This window comes from Stomoxys calcitrans, chromosome 3 (genome assembly GCF_963082655.1).
Source record: "Stomoxys calcitrans chromosome 3, idStoCalc2.1, whole genome shotgun sequence".
In the NCBI taxonomy this organism is placed as follows: Eukaryota; Metazoa; Arthropoda; class Insecta; order Diptera; family Muscidae; genus Stomoxys; species Stomoxys calcitrans.
Window position 1 is genome coordinate 180,230,728 of NC_081554.1, and position 23,722 is coordinate 180,254,449.

The window sequence follows — 23,722 nt, forward strand, 5'->3', positions numbered from 1 at the left end:
AAATTTCTACAACGGCTTCTCTAATAACCTTCAATATACGTGTCTAATATGGTCTGAATCAATCAATGGCTTGATACAGCTCCCATATAAACCGTACACCCGATTTTGCTTCTTGAGCCCCTACAAGGTGCAATTCTTATTCGAATTAACTGAAATTTTACACAATGACAATGACACAATGTTCAGCATTCATTTATGGTCCGAATCGGACTATAACTTGATATAGCTCCAATGGCATAATAGTTTGTATTGAATATTATTTGTTTACCTGAAAAGAGATACAGCGCATAGAACTCGACCAATGCGATCCATGGTGCTTAGCACGCTCTTACTTGTTTGATTCTACTACCTTTGCAGCTTTGCTATTAAAAGTTGTACAGTTTGAAAATCCTTAAAAGTTTGAGAAGCCTTACAGACATTGTGGTTTATTTTACAAGATAATTACTGTAATACTCATTAAAACCCAATTTGAGAATTAAATGCTTTAAAGCATTGCTGGACCACATACCCATAAATATGCCAAGGCGTTGACTATATTTTATTATAGTTTTCCAAATTGTTTTTTTTTTGTTTGCCTCTTAAGGTAATTTATACCCCTCTTATACGTCTTTGCCTTGCTTTTGCTTCATCACCACCAGTGGAAGTTCTACATTGGCGCTCTGTGTGTGATGTCATGACTCCGTTTCATAATCTCTTTGGGAGCAGAGACCCCTGTCAAAAGGCATAAATTTGGCTTCCACACACATGCTTGTGTGACACTTATCTTTGGTGTCTTCCTGGTTTCACTTTCTCCTCAATAGCCGAGAAATCTGTTTCTATTCAGGGATATTCCCAAATTAGAGACAAAAATTCAAAAAGGTAAAAAATGGAAAAAAATTCTGCAGAAAAATAGATGCCATAGTAAGGCCAGCCAAGGTGTGGTGCCCCATGTACGAACAAGGCAATTTCCTTAAAAGTCATAGGGGCAATTTGGTATAAGCTGGAAGAGGGGATAGGTAATGTGGATATAAAGCACCTAATGTCACACACTCCCAAATGCTGTTGTAATCAAGAAGCTAAATAAGTTAGCCATATAAATTCCCTTTGTGACTTTGGTAAACACTTGGAATTTTCTGTGTTGTTTCCCTTTTCTTTTTTTTTATTAATATTAATAAATTAATTGCAACGACAGCAGAAGCAGCAAAATCAACAGATAAACAAATGCATCATCAGTGTTGATCATTGTTGGAGTCGTCTTTGTCATCCTCATCATCATCATCATGATGGGCTGCCATGGTGGCAGCAAAAGATTTTTCTATGTGAGAAGGCTGATGGTTAACATCATCCCATTTCATGATGATCATTATCGCTTATGATCAAAAGGCCGCCACGAAAAATGCACCAACAACAACTGGTGTTGCCTTTGCTTTGCGTTTTATATGGAGGCTGATGAAGGAAATAAATGAAGCACATGCAAGCAAGCAATCAGAATGACGAAGGCTAACTAAAAACAAGAAGGTCGGGTGGGGAAGGATAGCTATGGGAAATAAAATAAAAAAAAAAAAACAAGTAAAAGCGTGCTAAGTTCGGCCGGGCCGAATCTTATATACCCTCCACCATGGATCGCATTTGTCGAGTTCTTTTCCCGGCATCTCTTCTTAGGCAAAAAAGGATATAAGAAAAGAGTTGCTCTGCTATTAAAACGATATCAAGATATGGTCAGTTTCCGACCAAAATTAAATTATATGTTGGAGACCTATGTAAAATTTCAGCCAATTCGTATAAGAATTGCGCCCATTGGGGCTCACGAAATAAAATAGAGAGAACGATTTATATGGGATCTGTATCGGGCTATAGACCGATTCAGACCATAATAAACACGTTTGTTGATGGTCATGAGAGGATCTATCGTACAAAATTTCAGGCATATCGGATAATAATTGCGACTTCTAGGGGTCAAGAAGTCAAGATCCCAGATCGGTTTATATGGCAGCTATATCAGGTTATGAACCGATTTGAACCTTATTTGACACAGTTGTTGAAAGTAAAAAAAAAAATACGTCATGCAAAATTTCAGCCAAATCGGATAGGAATTGCGCCCTCTAGAAGCTCAAGAAGTCAAATCCCCAGATCTGTTTATATGACAGCTATATCAGGTTATGGACCGATTTCAACCATACTTGGCACAGTTGTTGGATATCATAACGAAATACTTGGTGCAAAAATTCATTCAAATCGGATAAGAATTGTGCCCTCTAGAGGCTCAAGAAGTCAAGACCCAAGATCGGTTTATATGGCAGCTATATCAGGTTATGGACCGATTTAAACCATACTTGGCACAGTTGTTGAATATCATAACGAAATACTTGGTGCAAAAATTCATTCAAATCGGATAAGAATTGTGCCCTCTAGAGGCTCAAGAAGTCAAGACCCAAGATCGGTTTATATGGCAGCTATATCAGGTTATGGACCGATTTAAACCATACTTGCCACAGTTGTTGGGTATCATAACGAAACACGTCGTGCGAAATTCCATTCCATTCGGATAAGAATTGCGCCCTCTAGAGGCTCAAGAAGTCAAGACCCAAGATCGGTTTATATGGCAGCTATATCAGGTTATGGACCGATTTGAACCATACTTGGCACAGTTGTTGGATATCATAACCAAATACGTCGTGCAAAATTTCATTCTGAATTGCGCAAAATTTCATTCCAATCGGATAAGAATTGCGCACTCTAGAGGCTCAAGAAGTCAAGACCCAAGATCGGTTTATATGGCAGCTATATCAAAACATGTACCGATATGGCCCATTTACAATACCAACCTACCTACACTAATAAGAAGTATTTGTGCAAAATTTCAAGCGGCTAGCTTTACTCCTTCGGAAGTTAGCGTGCTTTCGACAGACAGACGGACGGACGGACAGACGGACGGACATGGCTAGATCGACACAAAATTTCACGACGATCAAGAATATATATACTTCATGGAGTCTCAGACGAATATTTCGAGTAGATACAAACAGAATGACGAAATTAGTATACCCCCCATCTAATGGTGGAGGGTATAATAATAAAAATCCCCCCTTGCAAACCAGAGAGATTCTGGCTCAATTACGATCCGGTAGATGCAGCCGCCTCAACTCTAATTGATAATTGATGCCAACTTGCAGGATGTGTGTCCCGGACTCGGCAATCCCAACTTTTGTCGGGGATGATCAGGTATTCAGTGACCCGTTTGATAAGACTAATCTACTGGCTGAAATGTATGCAGGAAATTCTTCCTTGCCGTTTAGCAATCAACCACTCCCCGTGATTGATAGTGTACCTAGTTCGATGCCTCAGATATTCTTTCTAACACGTGGTGTTAAAAGGGTCCTTGCGGATCTCGACGTTAATAAATCTCCGGGCCCGGACGGTATAGCAACATTTGTCCTTTGTAAGTGTTCTTCGACGCTTGCTCGTCCACTACGCAACCTGTTCAACCTTGCTTACCCTGCGGGTGTTTTCCCAGCGCGTTGGAAGGTTGCGAACATTCAGCCTATCCCCAAGAAAGGTGGGGCGAACAACCCTGCGAATTATCGGCCAATTGCGATATGCTCCGCGCTCTCCAAGCTTATGGAGAGTATGGTTAACCATCATCTTGTCAGATACTTAAAGTCCAATGGCCTTCTTAGCGACAGACAGTATGGGTTCAGCAGAAATCGCTCTACGGGAGGCCTAATGGCGGAACGATGGAGTCGCTCTATCCACCAGTTTGGTGAGAGTAAGGTCAGACACTCTCCCAGGATTTGTTGGCCATTTTAAAGTCTACTCTGTTCCGAATGAACAGAGTAGACTTTAACGCACAGAAGACGCAGTGCTGCTTCTTGTCTCACAAGCGATTCACTGACCCACTTCAATCATGGATATCTTACCTTACTCTCACCATGGATATCTCCAAGGCATTTGATGGGGTCTGGCACGGTGCACTTTTATCAAAGGTTGTCGCTTCTAGAGTCGGTAATAACTTCGTTCGATTTCTATCGAGCTTTCTCAGAGATCGCACATTGACAACAGGTGTGCCACAAGGCTATGTCCTTTCCCCTTCCCTTTTTCTTATTTTCATTGACGATCTATTGGGTCAGACTTCGAATCCAGTCTACTCATTTGTCGACGACAGTAGTCTGTGTCATTCATATTCAATCGACCATAGGCCCAGTCCTCAAGAAATTGTGGACAGGAGGCGCATTATGCATGAGACGCTCTCCCAGGATTTGTGGGCCATTTCCGAATGGGAAAGAATGAATGATGGGAAAGGCCAATGAGTCCAATGGCCTTCTAAGCGATAGACAGTATGGGTTCCGCAGAAATTGCTCTACGGGAGACCTAATGGCATTTTTGTCGGAACGATGGAGTCGCTCTATCCACCAGTTTGGTGAGAGTAAGGTCAGACGCTCTCCCAGGATTTGTTGGCCATTTTAGAGTCTACTCTGTTCCGAATGAACAGAGTAGACTTTAACGCACAGAAGACACAGTGCTGTTTCTTGTCTCACAAGCGATTCACTGACCCACTTCAATTGCCGATATCTATCGACGTTATAGATATTGAGCAGTCAGATGCTCTTGATGTTCTGGGCATGAAGATACAATGTGATGTCCGTTGGTCAAAACACATATTCGAGGTGTCGAAAGAAGCATTCAAGTGTTTGGGCTTTCTTAAGCGGTGCAAGAAATATTTCACCTCTTCTGATCTTCTCAATATCCATGCTACCTACATCAGGCCGAGAATGGAATATAACTCTCATATATGGGCAGGAGCTCGAAAATCATCCTTGAAGCTACTTGACCGGGTTCAACGGAGAGCGATGGTGTTGATTGGGGACAGTAGGGTATCTATCCAACTTTATTGCATCCCTTGAACATCGTCGGAATGTGGGTAGCGTTGTATTGCTCTATCGTTATTTTCATGGCGTGTATTCCAGGGATATTCGTCTTCTTATCCCTGACATTAGGATGTTCACCAGGAATACAAGACTTGCCGGGAACTCACACCCGTTTGTAATTGATTGGCCAGTCGACCGGACCATGCATTACCTAGAAAATTCATTTTTCGCCCGAACCATTCGTATCTAGAATCGACTTTCCCACCGACATTGACGTTCAGAAATTTAAGACTAATATCAATAGACACTACTCCCTCTTTCCCCCCTCCAACCCTTAACTTTCCTAATTGCCAACGCAATGCACTGCATATATAGGGGACATCCCCTGCGTGTTGGTCCACAACGACCTACATCAATAAAAAGTATAGTTCAAAATTTCAAGTGGATAGGTTAATGCGTTTAACCACTACTGTGATTTTGACAGACGGACGTACGGACAGACATGGCTATATCCAGAATATATATACTTTATGGAGTCGCAGTTCAATATTTCGAGGTGTTAAAAACAGAATCCTATGATGGTGGGTATAGAAAGGATGAAAGAAAATAATTGGTATGCTATTGGAGCTATTGGGTTGCCCAAAAAGTAATTGCGGATTTTTAAAAGCTTTAACAGCTGATAACTGACAGAAGAAGCTGTGAAAAAATTAGTCAACGCCGACTATATGAAAAATCCGCAATTACGTTTTGGGCCACCCAATATAGCAAGTTATGGTCCATAATTGAATTAAATGTACAATTTCAGCCAATCCGAATAAAAATTGCGCCCTTTATGGGAGCTGTATCAGGCTATAGAACGATTTAGACCATATTTGGCATGTGTATTGAAGGGAAAAGCCGTTGTATAAAATGTCGGCCAATCGGATAATAATTGCGCCCTCTAGAGGCTCAAGAAGTCAAAATCCCAGATCGGTTTATATAGCAGTTATATCAGGTTATGGACCGATTTGAATCATATTTGACACGGTTGTTGGAAGTCATAACAAAACACTTCATGCTAATTTTCAACCAACTCGAATAAGAATTGCGCCCTCTAGGGATTCAAGAAGTCAAGATTCAAGATCGGTTTATATGGCAGCTATATCAAGACCATGGACCGATTTGAACCATTCATAACGCAGTTGTTAGAGGTCATAACAAAACACTTCATTCAAAATTTCAATCAAATCTGATAAGAATTGCGCCCTCTAGTGGCTCAAGAAGTCTAGATCCCAAAATGGTTTATATGGCAGCTATAAAGGTTATAGACCGATTTGAATCATATTTGACATAGTTGTTGAAAGTCATAACAAAACACTTTATGCAAAATTTCAACAAAATCGGATAAGAATTGCGCCCTCTAGTGGCTCAAGAAGTAAAGATTCAAGAACCAGCAATATTAGGTTATGGGCCCATTTCAACCACTCTTCACTTTGTGATATCCGCGAGGGGGCGGACTCTCCCTTAACCACAATCTTTAAAAACACGAATCTCGAAGATGTGTTTTTCGATTTAGGCGAAATTTTGCTATGCCACCTTATGGTAACCCTAAAACACCAAAATTGGTATAAAACTTTGGAATCGAATAACTGTGAGGGACGCCCTGCCCCAAGACCCACCCAAACGGACATGTGTACCGATTGGGACAATAAGGGTCTTAAATGAATGGTATTTAAGAGTAGAGTATGGACTTGCATGTATATAAAGGTCATGGGAGAAGCCGTTGTACAAAATGTCAACCAAACCGAATAATAATTCAAAAAGTCAAGATCCCAGATCGGTCTATATGACAGCTATATCAGGTTATGGCCCGATTTGAACAATACTTAGCGCAGTTCTTAGAAGTCATAACGAAACACGTGATGCAAAATTTCAGCCAAATCGGCTAGGAATTTCGCGCTCTCGAGGCTGAAGAAGTCAAGACTCCAGATCGGTTTATATGACAGCTATATAGTTTTTGGACCGATTTCAATCACTTTTCTTTGTGATATCCGCGAGGGGGCGGACCCTCCTCCTAACCACAATATTTAAAAATGCCAAACCTCGAAGATGGGTGCTTCGATTTAGATAAATTTTCTATGCCAGCTTATAGTAACCCTAAAACACCATATTGGTATGAAACTTGGGTTCGAATAACTGTGGGGGACGCCCTGCCCCAAGACCCACCCAAACGGACATGTTTACCGATTAGGACAATATGGGTATCAAATGAAAGGTATTTAAGAGTAGAGTACGGACTTGATATAAAAATTTGACTTCAAGAGTCGGAAGACCCGCTCCAACTCCAAAAACCGGCCAAAAATGACTTATCTAAATATTTGGGGTCAAAGGCCAGGGGGCCGCACTCCCCCAAAATCCACCCAAACGGATATGTTTACCGATTGGGACAATATGGGTATCAAATGAAAAGCATTTAAGAGTAGAGTACGGACTTGATATAGAAATTTTACCCCAAGAGTCGGGAGGTTCATCCCCCACCCCCAAAAACATGTGAAATTACATGTGTACCGATTGAGGCAATATGGGTATCAAATGAAACGTAATGGGAATTAGAAAACGAAACTTATATAAAAAATTTGGGGTCAAGGGCCAGGGGGGCCGCCCCCTTCCCCAAAACCCACCCAAAGGGACATGTTTACCGATTGGGACAATATGGGTATCAAATGAAAGGTAAGTGGAAGTAGAATACAAGACTTATATAAAAACTTGGTGTCAAGGGCCAGGTGGTCCCCCCTACCCCAAAACCTACCGAAAAGGGACATGTCTACCGATTGGAACAATATGGGTATTAAATGAAAGGTATTTAACAGCAGAGTACGGACTTGATATAAGAATTTGACTCTAAGAAGCGGGAAGTGTATCCCCCACCCCCGAAAACCGGCGAAAAATTACATATTTACCGATTGAGACAATATGAGTATCAAATGGAAGGTAATTGGAATTAGAAAACGAAATTCATATAAAAATTTGGGGTCAAGACCAAGGGGGCCGCCCCTTCCCCCAAAAATAACCCCCAAACGTACATATAGTGCGATTGGGCAATATGGGATTCGAATGAAAGGTACTTGAGAGTAGAATACGAAACTTTAATAAAAATTTGGAGTTTATTCCCAGGAGCATTGCCCGACACCGACACCGACATGTCTATTTGGGACATATTTTTGGGTTGAGACTTTAATGGGAACTCGAATGGTTTCTGAGAGTAGAATACGAGAATTATATGGAAATTTGGGTCAATTTTTGGGGAGTCTGTCCAAAATTAAGCCCCAAATAGACATGTATACCAAAGGGGACAATATGGGATTCTAATGAAAAGTATTAATCATAAAAAAATATATGAATGTAAATTATTTTCAAATTTGGACCATGTTGCCGCAATTAGTTAGGGGTGTAACAAAGCACACGGGACCAGCTAGTTTTCAATAAAAATAAAATTTTAAAAGAACTTTCTTTGAAAATAAAATTTAAACAAAATTTTCTTGGAAAATAAAATTTAAACAAAATTTTCTTTGAAAATAAAATTGAATCAAAATAAAATTTAAAAAAAAAAGTTGTTCAACAGAAATAAAAAAAATATATAACAATCAATTTTTAAACCATAAAATTTTTAAATTCATAAGGTTAGGTCAGCGAAAGAAAAAATTATATTTCAAAATTTTTTGCATATATAATTTTTTTTTTTCAAAAAATAAATAAATAAAATAATTTTTTTTTCGAAATTTCTTTTTTTTTTTGCCCATTTTTTTAAATAAAAAAATAAAAAAAATTAATTTTTAGTAAATTAAAATTTTGACATAATTCTCTATGCCAAAAAAAAAAAAATTTTGCATATATATTTTTTTTTTTTCAAAACAAAATAAATAACAAAAATTTTAATCTTTTTTCGAAATTCTTTTCTTTTTGCACATTTTTTTATAAAAAAAAAATTTGAAAAATTTTTAGTAAATTAAAATTTTGACAAAATTCTCCATGCCAGGGGGTTCCTTCCCCAACATTTCCATGTTGCCTGGTTCCAATAGAAAATATGAATGGATGAAACCAAAACACTACACCACAACACTCTTATAATGAATCATAGTACAAACTCCTCAGCACTATGAAGAATTCAAAAACACCCATATGCAATAAGAAAATTAAAAAAAAAAAAGTTTTGAATAAAGGGATGATTGCATTTTATGGAAAAGCTGCAAAGATCAACTGCAACTTAAATGATGTTGCATAGATAAGATATTTTGCGAGGAAAAAGAGGAACTAGAGCGCCTTGGAGTCCAGTGAGGACAATGTTACAGCATCTCATGATGATGATAATGATGATGATGACAACAGACCAAAACATAGACCAGTATCAAGAGCTACTTAGTTACGAATGACACTTAGCTAAAGACGGTTCTATGTGGGATGTATTAAAAGAAATCTCTAGAGTCCTAGAACCAAAAGGGATTAGGCAAAATGCGTAAATGGAGAAATTTGATGATAGGCAAGGAGAATGAGGGCTTTTTTAAGATAGTTTTTTTAAACTTATTAATTTCTCTCTTCTTGTTTACAGATGCCATATATCTCTCCTCCTCCCGCCAAATGTTGGAACCCATTATGGAAGAAACTTCCGAGGATGAGGAATATGCCTTAAATTCCTGGAATCAATATGACTCCCATCTCAGCGATGGCGGTGGAGGGGGCAATGAAAGCAGCTGCAGTGTGGAAGGCAGTGGTCGTGGTACTGGAGGTGGTGCTAGTTTTTGGAGCTCGGCAGAGTCGGACACGGGTTCGGTTATAAGAGTCGAAATAACTAAAGGTAAAATTTTCCAGTTTTTCGTTTCTTTTCGCTAATTAGCCTTGGTTTTTGCTTTACAGATAATGACTCCACTTCGGAACGCGATATTTTGTGCCCGGCCAAACGAGCTCGCCGTTGTGAGGATTCCCTGTTAATGGGCAACATGCCAGCCAATGAGGATGAGGTCATATTGAGAAGACCTTTTTGTGGAGATATGAAAAATAGTAGCCTGGAAAGATTTTTAAACTATGAGAATTTCTCCCGCGACTCTTGGGGCACTGTAAGCAACCCCCAAAGAAATAGTTTGGGTAATCGCCGCACTGGAGGAGCAGGAGGCTTTGATGACTTCTTTTCCGATACGGATTCTTTGTCCTATAACTCATTGAGTCGCTCTTCCTCGCTTATACAGTTTGAGTCCTTGGAGAGGCAATTGCTGCTGCAGGAGCAACATGCCAGCATGAATAGTTTGGGCAATTCTTCACCCTCGCTGTTAAGCTTTGATACCCAGAGTGGGGAGGAAAATGCCTCAAAGTCCGCGGGAGGAGGAGGAGGAGGCAACTCAGCCAACAACTCGGGCAATAATAGTCGCAGAGGTTCACAATCCTCTTTGCTGAAGAAATATGAATCGCTGGATGGTCGTCTGCATCAGACCTATTATGATTTGGATAAGCTCAACTTTGATGATATGGAGGAGGCCAGCAGAGAGCCCTTTGGCCAAAGGGGTGCTCTGAAACTCTCCACCCATTTGGCAGAACTGAGATCCGATTCGGAATCTTCTTCAGAGGGTTCCGAGGGCTCCTCAAGACCTCAAAGTGTTTTGTTGCCCTGCGATTCGATGGACAATGAGTATCTTAGGAAATTCCAACGCACCAATTCCCAACAAAGCAAAAAAGGCAAAAGTTCTGCAGAAAATCTCTCAGAGGATTCCGGCTATTGTGAGCCTATGATGGGCTTTGCCATGCGTAGAAGTAAATCACAAAATTTGTGTAAAAATTATGAAAAATTCTCCGAGGAAGATGAAGAACTCATGGAACACAAATCGCTAAGCCTACAATACACAGGGGATTTTGAGGCAAGAGAAGTGGAGGAAACTAATGAAGCAACCTCAACAGAACTGGGAGAAAAGGCCAACAAACATTCCAATTTGAAAGGCAGCAACGAATTTAAAAATACTTCTTCCCCAAGACAACAACATGGCCAACAGCAGCAGCAGCAGCAGACACCTCCCACCTCCCCTTTGCTTGATTACATGCGCCACAAGCAACGCAATGCCACACACTCACCATCGCCGGTCTCCTCAGAAGTGTCGACATCATCCATAGCATCGAGCAAAAATTCAGCTTGCTCCTCGGCATCCACAACATCATCATCTGCATCATCATCATCATCATCATCAACGAGTGCCTCTTCTTCTTCATCAGGCTCTGGCTCTTCGACATCATCGGCCACGACATGCGCATCTAAAGCCTCTTTCACTTGGCTAATGCCCTCAACAAATCCAACAACAATGCCAACAGCTCCCCAAACAACGACCACACCGCCGAGAGTATTCGATCGCCATGAAGATACCCTCCGAATTAGTTTAAACGATCAACGTGAAAGGAGAACATCTTCTAACGGGAAAGACGCCAACGAAGATCATAAAAAACGGGAAAAAATCATAGCAAATACGCCAGAAAATGAGCCCAAAGCAGGGGGAACGTTCTCGTTGTCGCTATCGTTATCGCCTGCTGATAGGTTCCCAAATTTTGTGAGCCATCATAGTGTAGAGGAAAGTGCGGGGCCTCATGCCACCACCAAAGAAAATCAATACTGTGCAAATTGTTTAAGTGCTGGTGAAAACGAAAAATTCCAAAATCTCAACTGCCAATATTGCCAACGTTTAGAAAATCTAGCAAAAATCGAAGAACAAAATCTAGCACAAAAAATTAGTGAACAACAAAGAAAATTAGATTTAGATTTTAATGAAGATCTTGAGTTAAGCAACCAAAAACATACTCCACATACCCCACATCATCATAATCATCAACATCAACATCATCATCCAGAGGAGCCTAGGGATTATTTTGTGGCCTCAAACTCCTCGGAATCGGATTATTCGCCCGCGGGTATAAGAAAAAGTTTGCAAAACTTAATGCAGCATTGGCCAGAGCGTACCTCGAGCGTGCCTAATGAATTGAACAGCTTGGGACGTAAAAAGAAATACAAACGTTGCCGCTCCTCCAAGTATAATGCCAACAATCCTCATCGCAATAATGACCTTGCCCTAAGAGATAAGACCCCCCTCAGTCATAGTAACAGCAACAGCTCCGAGGATTTACCAACCGCAGACAGTTTGGAAGAAGTCTATGAACTCAAAAGAAGTTCCAGTTGGTGTTTTGAGAGTTTCGAAAAGAAAACTAGTCCCACAGCTCTAGAATTTCCCTATACCTGTTCCAACATAGTAACCAACAAACCCAAGGAAATCAAAAATTTGGGTCTTTTGCATCAATCCTATCATAATTTGGCTCTTTTGGATTTGGAAAGTAAGGATCAAACAGAATATCTTTTGCACAACAAAATGGCTGAGAAACGTTTATCCTCCGACTTGGAGACCGATATAGTCTGCAAAAGCAACTTTCTTTTAGATGAGCTATCGGCCCATTACGATAGAACCGCCTCCATATTAAACGACCGTCCTTTGAGCAAGGAAAGAGATTTTTACAAAACTTCAGATGAAACTGATGGCCAACAACAACAACAACAGCCCTTGGTTTCGGGCAAGCCCAAGGTACCCCAAAGACGCCGCAAATCCTCCAACTCCAGTTATTCGGAAAATTCCGAAAACACCGATGATGATCAAGTGCAACATGTCCAATTGGTCATACGCCAGCCTCCAGCACGCCAGAAACGCCATCCACATGATCAGGATAAGGCCAATAGTCTAACCCAAGACTACACCTTCAGCTCCATAATGCAAGGCAAAACCTTTGATCAGGATCCCACCATGCTTAGGACCAGCTATGCCCAGAGTTTGGAGAAATGCAATTTCGATTGCAGTGAAATATCGCAAACGGATTTGAGTCGCTCACGCAGCATGCCCAAAAGGCGTTTCCAAACTCAAGCCTCCTCGAATAAAAAGAAAAATCTGGTCTCCTCTACACCCAACTTGAATGCCTTTCAACAGGATGAACGCGATCTGGAAGATGATATGTATGTCTCCAGTGCCACCACTTCCATGCATCAATTGCCTTTGGCCCAAACCCAAAAACCTTTGGGCATTTTGGTGGCGACCGGTTCTAAAAGCTCCATAGGCAAGGGTGTCAGCTTTTGTCCCACAGTATCGAAATATTCTTGGCAAGAGCAATCCTCGGAGGAGTGTCATGATGGTTCTGGGGAAATTATGGTGCCCACTGTGGTGCCTGGCGCCGCAGGAGGCAGCGAGGAAAGTGATGATGAACTCTTGGATAATTGTGATGCAGTGGTTTTGAAAAATACCAAAGAAAATGAAAATATAGGCAATCTGTATCGCACCATGGCCCAGCAAGAAGAGCAGCAAACAATGCAAGAGAAATATAAAGCCGTCATCAAAGAGTTGCCAACCATAAGATCAACAGAGAGCCCAGAAGATGTACTCTTAAATAAAGAGAAAGCCGAAGAGCATTTGCTCAAACCCTCCAACCTGGCAAAGAGAGAACAAAAAGAGAAGGAAACAGAAAACACAACAACACCAACACCACCACCAGCACCACCACTAACAACGACCACACAGTGCCCGCAAGCGAACGTCATGGCATGGCGAAACAACGAAACACTGGAACATGAAACAGATGGCAATAGGTCTGTTATAACCACTGCCACATTTAGTTTAACAACGAACGTAAACAATGAAACATTAAACGGTAAACCGGATACGTCTGCTCTAAAAAATCTAACGCCGCACAACGAAACCTCAAATAATTCTCTGTTAACAGAACAAAAACGTCCGAAACCTTTAAAACCCACCATCGTTATAGCAAGGCCCATAAGCATACAATTACCCATATTGTCAGAGCCTCCCATTAATAGGGCCCATCACATATTGTACGCCTCCCAACAAATGTTGGATAATTTCCAAAGGCATCAGGAAAACGAAATTAACGAACATTCTAACAAATCGCAATCGGTACAAAATCTCAATAGAATGTCTTCCCAAACGGGCAGTGGTGGCCAAGTGGCCAGCGCTAGTGGTGGAAAAATCAATAATAACAATGAGGTGATGAAATCGAAATTTAAAGCCGATGAAAAACATCCAAATTCCAAGGGATTTTTATCGCGTTTTACCAATGGTTTTCGTTTTTCCATGCGACGCAACAAAAAGAAGCCGTTAAACAAAGAAGCCAACAATGGGCAACAAGTGGGTCAAGAACAGCAACAGCAACAAGGGGTGGCAACCACAACAACAGCACAAACACCACCAACACAAAACAACAGCAAAAAACAAAAGGCCAATGGTACCTCCTCTTCTTCATCCTCTAAGGCTAATAAGAATCAGCAAAAAGTCTTAGCTAATCAAAAACAACAACAACCGGATTATATTTACATACCCTTGAAAGGTCCCTTGCCGGAGAAATATGAAACGGGTTTCTTTGAATCTCATAACACTGCAGAGAATACCAGTGGCAACACTGGCCCTATGACAAATGTCATAGGGCAGCAAACAAATGGCAATGCCCTCAACGCAACAGCTGTTCAAACGAAATTGGCAACTGTGCAGAAAAAAGGCGGCAAAACCAGTGGAGAGCAAAAAGTTATGGGCAAGCCGCCCTTACCACCCCAAGCACCACAGCAGCTACAACTACAACAGCAGCAGCTGACTATGCAAAAACCCCAAAGCGCACAATCCTCTCAACAGCAAATTGGCTCAAGCCGTTTTTACACCAACGAACTAAGCTCTTCGGCTGCCGCCTACCAACCCCCCTCGTCCACAAGCGCCAGCACTGAAGATTTTCTGGCCAACGAGAGACAGCATTCGCAACGTCAGTCCTTTGCCAATGATGATACGCATCAGAACAACGCCAATATGAGTGCAACATCCACCGCGGCCGCTGCCAACGCCGGCAATGCTAATTATGAGTTTGGTGCTTCGCCCTCACGTGCTACCGTTTCGCAAAAAACCCAAATGTTTAATAATCTATCGTCGCGTAATTCAGCCGTCGAACCAAAAATCGGTCTAATCGAAACCAATCTGGATACCCATGAAACCATTATAACGGGCAAAACACGCTCCCTCATGAATATCGGTCCCCATCATATGACCACGGTAACCGGTAAACGTTTACATTCACCCCACTCCGGAGGTGGCGGCAACACCTCCGCTGCCGGCATGGATGGTCGCGATGTGCGTGATGGTGATTATGATTATGATGATAATGATGATGATGAGGTTGTAGTGCGTCCCGATGGCACAGTGGTAGTGATAAAAAATGCCGGCTCCCATCATCATCACAATAGTGGTTCAGCTCAAATTGCTTCAGTGCGTCGCCCTCACAAATCAATGGAATTCCTATTGGATAAAGAGAATCAAAAGGATGTAATGGTAAGTGGTAGACTAAGCAAGCGTAGAGTAAGTTGTAGGCAAAACAAAAACAAAACCAACACAAAGTAAACACAAGAAGTAAAACAAAACAACTGGAGTAGTAGTGCGAAAAGTAAATAGTGAAATAGAGAATGTAGGGGAAAAGAGGATTAGCAAAGAGACTGGAAAAAACAACCATAGAGAGACAAAGAAAGCAAATAAAAAAAAACTAAATGCTTGGGAATTTTCGGGATGAATTAAAGGGTAGTGGCTGTACAAGACAAAATCTGAAAAAGTTAAACAATGGTTGAAAATTCCAAAACAAATTTTAAGAAATTTTAATTCTGTAGAGAAATTTGCAAAAAGTTGCTTTCTCTAATAATTTTTTTAACGTTTTAGTTTTAAAAGTAAAACTTTGCAAATTTTAATATTTAAAAAAATTAGTTTCTTAAACTTAAATTTTTTTTTTTAATTTATTTTGATCACATCAACAAATTTTTGTGATATAAAATTTTAATTCAAATTTATATTTATAAAATAAAAACTTCAAACTATAAAACGTTTAAAAAAATGTATATAAAATTTAAAAAAAATTATATAAAATTTTAAAAAAATTTATATAAATTTTAAAAATATTTAAAAAAATTTAAAAAAAAATTTATATAAAATTTTAAATAAATTTATGTAAAATTTAAAAAAATTATATAAAATTTAAAAAAAATTATATTAAATTTTAAAAAAATTTATATAAAAATTAGAAAGTATGTATATAAAATTTTAAAAGAATTTATGTAAAATTTTAAAAAAAATTTATAAAAAATTTTGAAAAAATGTATATAAAATTTTAAAAGAATTTATGTAAAATTTTAAAAAAAAATTATATTTCAAATTTAAAAAAAAATTATATACAATTTAAAAAAATATTATATTAAATTTAAAAAAATGTATATAAAAATTAAAAAGTATGTATATAAAATTTTTAAAAACATTACGTAAATTTCGAAAAAAATTTATAAAATTTAAAAAAAAATTATATAAAACTTAAAGAAAAATTATATAAAATGAAAAAAAAGTTATAAAATTTAAAAAAAATTATGTAATATTTTAACAAAAATTTATAAAAAAAAAATATTAATTCTATTTTATAAAAAAATTTAAAAAATAAAAAAAAATTATACAAAATTTAAGAAAAATTTTTATAACATTTGAAAATTTAAAATAAAATTATATAAAATTTTAAAAAAATCTATATAAAATTTTAAAAAAATTTATATAAAATTTTAAAAAAATTCGTATAAAATTTTAAAAAATTTAAAAAAAAATTAAAAAAAATTATAAAAAATTTTAAAAAAATTTATATTGAATTTAAAAAAAAATTGTATAACATTTAAAAAAAATTATATAAGATATAAAAAAAATTATATTAAATTTTAAAAAAATTATATAAAATTAAAAAAAAAAAATGTAAAAAATTTTGAAAAAATTTATTTAAATTTTTGAAAAAGTTCGTATAAAATTTTAAAAAATTTATATTAAATTTAACAAAAAAATTTATATAAATTTTTAAAAAAATGTATATAAAATTTTAAAAAAAATTTTGAAAAATTTATATAAAATTTTAAATAAATTTATGTAAAATTTAAAAAAAATATATAAATTTAAAAAAAAAATTATATTAAATTTTTAAAAAATTTATATATAAAATTAGAAAATATGTATATAAATTTTTTACAAATATAACGTAAATTTCGAAAAAAATTATATAAAATGAATAAAAAAAAATTATATAAAACTTAAAAAAAAATTATATAAATTTTAGAAAAAGTTATAAAATTTAAAAAGAAAGTTAGGTAATATTTTAACGAAATTTTAACAAAATAAAAAAATAATAACGCTATTTTATAAAAAATTTAAAAAAAAAAAAAATGTAAACAATTTTTGCAAAATTTAAGAATAATGTTTATAACATTTGAAAAAATAATTATATAAAATAAGAAAAAAGTTTAATGAAATTTACAAAAAAAAAATTTCAAAAAATTAGATAAAATTTTAAAGAATGTATATACAATGCAAATTAACAAAATTTATGTTAATTAATTTTTTTCTTTCAAAAATTAAAACAAATTTTCTTTGCATCAGCTTTTAGAAATTTTTATTTTATATGAAAAATTTAACAAAATTCTCCAAAATTTTTATAAAAATTAAAAAAAAATTGATATAGATTTGCATAACCTTTTAAACAAAAACCGCTCTGCTGCGACCGATATTATTTATTTTCTAAAAAAAAAATTTTAAAAAAAATTTTTTTTCATATACAATTTTGATCCAAATTTATTTTCTTTAATTTAAAAAAAAAAATTATATAAAATTTTAAAAATATTTAAAAAAAATTAAAAAAAAAATTTAAATAAATTTCGAAAAAAATATATTTTAACAAAATTTTAATATTTTAACAAAATTTATATAAAACTAAAAAAAAATTAATGGCATTTTATGAAAAATTTAAAAATAAATTATAAAATATTTTTTCGAAATTTAAGAAAAATTTTTATAACATTTGAAAAGAAATTTATACAAAATAAGAAAAAAGTATAATGAAATTAAAAAAATAAATAAATGAAATTTAAAAAAAATAAAATTTAATGTATGTATATACGAATTAACTAAATTTATATAAATTTATTTTTTTCATTTAAAAATTGGAACAAAATTTTCTTTACATCAACTTTTAGAAATTTTTATTTTATATGAAAGATTCAACAAAATTCTCCAAAATTTTTACAAAAATGTAAAAAAATATTTAAATAGATTTACATTACCTTCTAAACAAAAATCAAAATATATATATAACTAGCTAAGCCCGACCCGCTCTGCTGCGCCCGATAATGCTGTGTTGGAGAGGAGTTCTCTAAATTTTGAAATTTATGCCCAATTTCATTTGAAAATTTAGTCAAATTTTCCTGTGGATTTTTTTTATTTAAACCCCACAATGCAATGGCCTGTAAAAGTCCTTCGTGGGGTGTGATGGATGCCCAGAGACTTGGTCCTAAAAGGGAAAGCCAATTTCGTGTTTTACTCCCAAAGACCTTTGGGAGACCCATATTGATATGAAAGTTCAATAAGTCCGCTTTTATAAGTTTTCAGGTTAGGGTGACTTTCTGGGTACATGGACCCAATTTTTAATACCATATTCGTATTCTACTCTTCAATACCATTCATTTGATATCCATATTGTCCTTATCGCTACACTTTCTATTTTGGGTGGTGTTTTTGGGCTAAGGGGGGAGGGTCCGCTCACTTACAATATCAACAAATGGTAAAGCCTATTCCTTCTTCCTGACTATATTCTTAATACACTCCCGAATACCTTTCATTTGAGTCCCACATTGTCATGCTCGTCCAATAAACCTATTTTGGGGTTGGGGCGGCCTCTTAATTACTTGGACCCAATTTTTAATACGAAATTCGTACTCTACTTCTAAATACCTTTAATTTGAGTCCCATATTGTCCCGATCGGTCTACTTTTATTTTTGGGTAGTACTTTTGGAGTAAGGGGGAGGGACCGCCCCCTTGTGATATCAAAAATGTATATAGCCTATGTTCCCTTCCAGACCAACCTACACTATCTGTGAAAATTTCAAGGTAATCGGTTCAGCCGTTTTTCAGTCTATACGGAACAAACAAACAGACACAAATTCATATTTCAGATGTCCTCAAAATTGTACCATCAAAGAACTTATTGTCAAAATTTCCTTCCTGTAGAAAACTTGCCAAAAAATTTTTAAACTAAAATTTAAGATGTTTCCCCATCATCTTCATTAAACCATTCAAGCATAAACTTCCCTTCAATATGAAATTTCCTATACAGGAAAAAAATTAATCTCTAATCTACCCAAGAAGCAGATTTCTAATCTTAACCTAGAATTGTTATCCTAGAATAACAGCAGCCAAAAGCCATCACCACCATTACACTCACCAACGCTACAGCACTACAACACCACCTCCAACACCACTACCAACACATTATTTATTAAAGTCACAAGACCAAAGAGCATTGTTATCCTGACAACGTTTTCCTCCTACCACCAATTACAGCGAGAAATTCCTATACACAGACAGACACATTAGAATTTCCATTCAATTCCCATAAGCATAGGCAAAAACACACCCAAAAACCATACAAAACGTGGGACACAATAAAATGGGAATGACACGACGAAAAGGACGAACGACAATGTTAAGAGAGAAATGACAAAAACATTTTAAATATGTGTAATTCACAGCAGGCAGGACTACTGGCAGGATATAAGTATCACCACAACAACAACAATAACTACTACACTCATACACAGACGGTATGAAATGAAATCCATAAAAACATACAAAATGTGATAAAATTGAAAAGAAAAAGGCAAACAACGATAACCGCAACTCCTCCCTTCCCCATACTAGGGAGACTGAAGGGAAATTTGTGCCAAAAAGCTTAATAAAAGGGTGTGATTTTGAGAGTGATGGAATATTATATTGGAGGAAATGCGCCACCTAGATTAAACGCAAATTTCAATGTCATATTCGTAATCTACTCCCAAATACCTTTCATCTGAATCCCATATATATAGCCCTGGTCGGCTAATATGCCAATTTTTCGGTATTTGGGGGTGGGGTGACCTCCCATTACTTGGACCTAATTTTTTATGCCGTATTTGTAATATACTGCCGAATACTTATCATTTGAGTCCCATATTGACATGAACGTCAAATATATCTGTTTAGAGGAGTTTTGGGGTTTGGGCGTTCCTCTGGGTACTTGGTCCCAAAATTTAATACGATATTCGTTTCCTAGTCTCTAATACCTTTCCTTTGATACCCATATTGTGGCTATCGGTCCAGTTTTGATTTTGGGGTAAGGAGGAGGGTCCGCCCCCCTTACGATATTAAAAAATTATAAAGCCAATGTTTCCTGCCAGACCAACCTACACAAATTGAAAATTTCAAGGTAATCGGTTCAGCCGTTTTTGAGTCTATACGAAACAAGCTCCGCTGCGCCTTCTTTCACTCTCTTATTTTATCTGAGTTCTATACTAGCACGGTCAGGAAAAAAGTCCTGTTTGGGGGTGCTGGTACGGCCTTTCAGATGTTTCGCCCCAATGTGGATATCATATTGGTGCTCTACTCCCAAATTTCTTTCATTCGAGCCTTATATTGCTATGGTCGATAAATATGTCCGGCATGAGGGTGTTTTTGGGGGTGAGGTGGTACTCCAGATTCGTGATCTAGTCTCAAATACATTTCATTTGAGCCTAATATTGTCATTATTGGTTTAAATTTCCATTGGCGGACCTTGGAAGTGTTGGGGGGGGGCTGTCATAGACATCCCACCTTAAATAATAGTACCAAATACTGTTCCAAATTTCGCGATAATCGCCACATTTATCTCCGAGATCTGGCGCTTTTGAAAATAGGGTAAGGAGGGGGTCCGCCCATTAAAGTTTGGATGTTAGATCTACAATACTTCATTTCCTTGACTTTGGGTGTGGATTGAAGTAGCCAAACCCTTTGCCCCGAAAGTGGATATCAGATTCCTGCTCTACTCCCAAAACCACATTTTAGCTACATATTGCTATAGTCGGTACATCTGTGGTTCAGGGGAAGCTTATGAGATGAGTCGTCCCTGAAACACTTGTCCATTAAATGGATATCAGAGCCCCTTTTTGCCATAATTCACAAATATGTCCAGTTAGAGAGGTAAGTAGGGTGGGGCGGCCACCCACCCACTTAGCCCTGAAAATGGCCGGTTTAAAGGGAGTTTAGGAGGCGGATTCTGAAATAATTTCAGCATCATGCTTGAGCACGATTTTGTTTGAGCCCTATAATGTCAAGTCAGATCTATGATAATACTCGTTCAGATCTACAATATACTAATTAATTATTCCCTACACCACTACTGTGGTACTGGGTATTATAACTTAGTGCAGACTCAGACTAAGACTCAGAATCACTTCCTGATTCGATTTAGCTGTGTCCGTCTGTCTGTCCATGTTAATTTGTGTACAAAGTACAGGTCGCAGTTTACTATCACCCGATCGAACTACACGTCCCAGTTTCTGGCCCCTCAATCACCAAGGAATACATTTTTATGTCAGATTTGTACTCTACTTTTAAATACCTTTCATTTGATATGTTTTAGGGGGTGGAGAACCCCCCCGATACTTAAGGTGACATATTTATGCCAAGTACATAATCTACTCTTAAATATATCTCACTTGATACCCGTATAGCCCAAAGCGGTTAAAGTGTCCTGTTGGGTGGTGTTTTTTGGGGGGGAGGATCGCCCGACACAAAAGGTGACATTTTTATTCCATGTCCGTACTTTACTGTTAATTACCTTTCATATGATACCCATATTGTCCCAGTCCGTAAACATGTTCGTTCGGGTGTGTTTTGAGATGGGGCGTCCCCCCAGGTAAGTTGACACCAAAATTTTATACCAATTTTGTGTTTTCAGGGTACCATTAGTTGGCATGCAAAATTTCGCTTAAATCGGTCCACCAAATCCTGAGATCTGGCCTTTTCGAAAGCGGGGGTATGGGGGAGGGTCCGCCCCCATAATAGATTTAAAATTCTATCACTCTCCTTAACAATCCCCTTTTCCAACGTAGGCAGTTGGTCCTTTATGCAGGCAATGAATAGGGGACACAACAGAGAAACTGTGATGAAAATAATCATGATTCTGTTGAAAATGGGGAAAAGGAAGAAATGGCCAAAGGACAAACATAGGGATTTAAAGGGAGAAAAGAGAAACAGAGCATGCCAAAAGTCAGAACTTTTTTTGTTGCATGTGTTTTTAATACGGGGTTATTCTCCTTTTTGGCCCTTCTTAAAAGTTGTTTTGTTTTTGTTTTGGGTTGTAAGGACTAAGGCAAAACTTTAATGTCAACGACTTGTTTTTGGGTGTCTGCTACAGAGAAAACGAAAGAAGAACCTTTTTGTGAAAGGATTTAAGGGCCTTGCGTTTCCTTAAATTTTTTCCTAAATTTGGGGTTTTTTTCATTGTTGGTATTTAGGTGATGATTGCAACTAAAGTGAATTTGATAACTTAATTGTGGTCGAAAGACAAACAAAGTGAAACAACCCAGGAAAATCAAATCATATTCCTTGAGAACTTTGGGCAAAGGAAATATAACAGGAAGTTGTAGCGATACTGGTAGGACCTTAGTAATAGTACTAATAAAATGTTAATGAACCGTAAGGCTATCAAATACCCAACCACGTTTTGTTTTAAAAAAGGATTTTGGTTGAAAGGATATAAAAAAAAACAAAGTTGGGTTAATTTGTGGGTTTCTTGTAGGCATGTTGTTTGATTGAATGAGCTCTGTTGTACTATGAATTAGTAATGTCCAAAGCCCTTTTTTAACACCAAAGAAAACAAACAAACAAACAAAAAACGCAAGAAATGTAGGCCTTCATTTCTTCTTCAAGTTTTTGTATAGAAAGATTAAAGTTGAAGTTTTGTTATTTAAAAAAAAAGGAAAAGTGATTTAAGTACCTGCCACCATACATTGCGTTTTTGTAGCTTTTTTTCAACGAATTTTCCCAGTTTTGTAAGCAATACCTTTCTTGGGTTTAAGATATTTTACTTGATGTTAAGAAATTTTTGTCTTAACTTTATGTCTTATCAAAAAATTCACAAATCGTTTAGTGAAGTTCAATTTTTGGACAAAATCTTATATATGAGCTACCATAGATTACGTTTTTGAAGTTCTTTTAATGAATTTTTTTTAGGTATATTTTTCTTGTGTTGAAATTTTTTACTTGGCATTAAGAAATTTTGTCTTAAATTTTAGTAAAATATATCCTTAACTTTGTGAGCCACTTTGGATTGTGTTTTTCAAGTTCTTTCAATGAATTTTCCATCTTTTTTAAGTAATATTTAGTTAAGTTTTATACAAACTTATTTTTGTGACTAAATACAAACCTATTTTTATGTCTTATTATAAAAGACACAAATCTTGTTACTAAATTAAAAATTAAGTTCGATTGAGCCAAATCTTATATACGAGACACTTTGGATTGCGTTTTTCAAGTTTTCTCAACGAATTTTTCATATTTTTTTAGTAACATTTTTCTTTGGTTAAAGATGTTTTGTTCTTTTTGTCGAGGAATTATTGTCTTAAATATTAGTCTAATATAAACTTAACTTTGTGTCTTAGTATTAAAGACGCAAATCTTGTAAGTTTAAGTTTCAGTTCGGTTGGGCTAAATCTTATCTACGAGACACTTCGTAGTATTATTTTTCTCTGGTTAAAGATCTTTTATTCTTTATATCGAGGAATAAGTGTCTTAAATATTAGTTTAATATAAACATTACTTTGTGTCTTATTATTAAAGACACAAATCTTGTAATGATGTAAAAATTTCAGTGGTTGGGACAAATCTTATATACGACGAATTTAACAAATCTTTCATATTTTTTAGCACTATTTTTCTCTGGTTAAAGATCCTTTAACTTTATATGAAGAAATTTTTGTCTT

The 23,722-nt window shown here is 36.6% G+C and overlaps 1 protein-coding gene across 5 annotated transcripts in view; it reads left to right on the plus strand.

Moving 5' to 3' along the window:
- LOC106083188 (serine-rich adhesin for platelets) overlaps window positions 1-23,722 on the plus strand; it is a 536,175-nt gene that overhangs the window by 182,400 nt on the left and 330,053 nt on the right. For all 5 annotated transcript variants that reach the window (XM_059364645.1, XM_059364644.1, XM_059364647.1 and 2 more), the window contains 2 exons: window positions 9,430-9,675; window positions 9,735-15,211. In XM_059364645.1, the coding sequence (XP_059220628.1) occupies window positions 9,430-9,675; window positions 9,735-15,211 (5,723 nt within the window). The remainder of the gene's footprint in view (window positions 1-9,429; window positions 9,676-9,734; window positions 15,212-23,722) is intronic.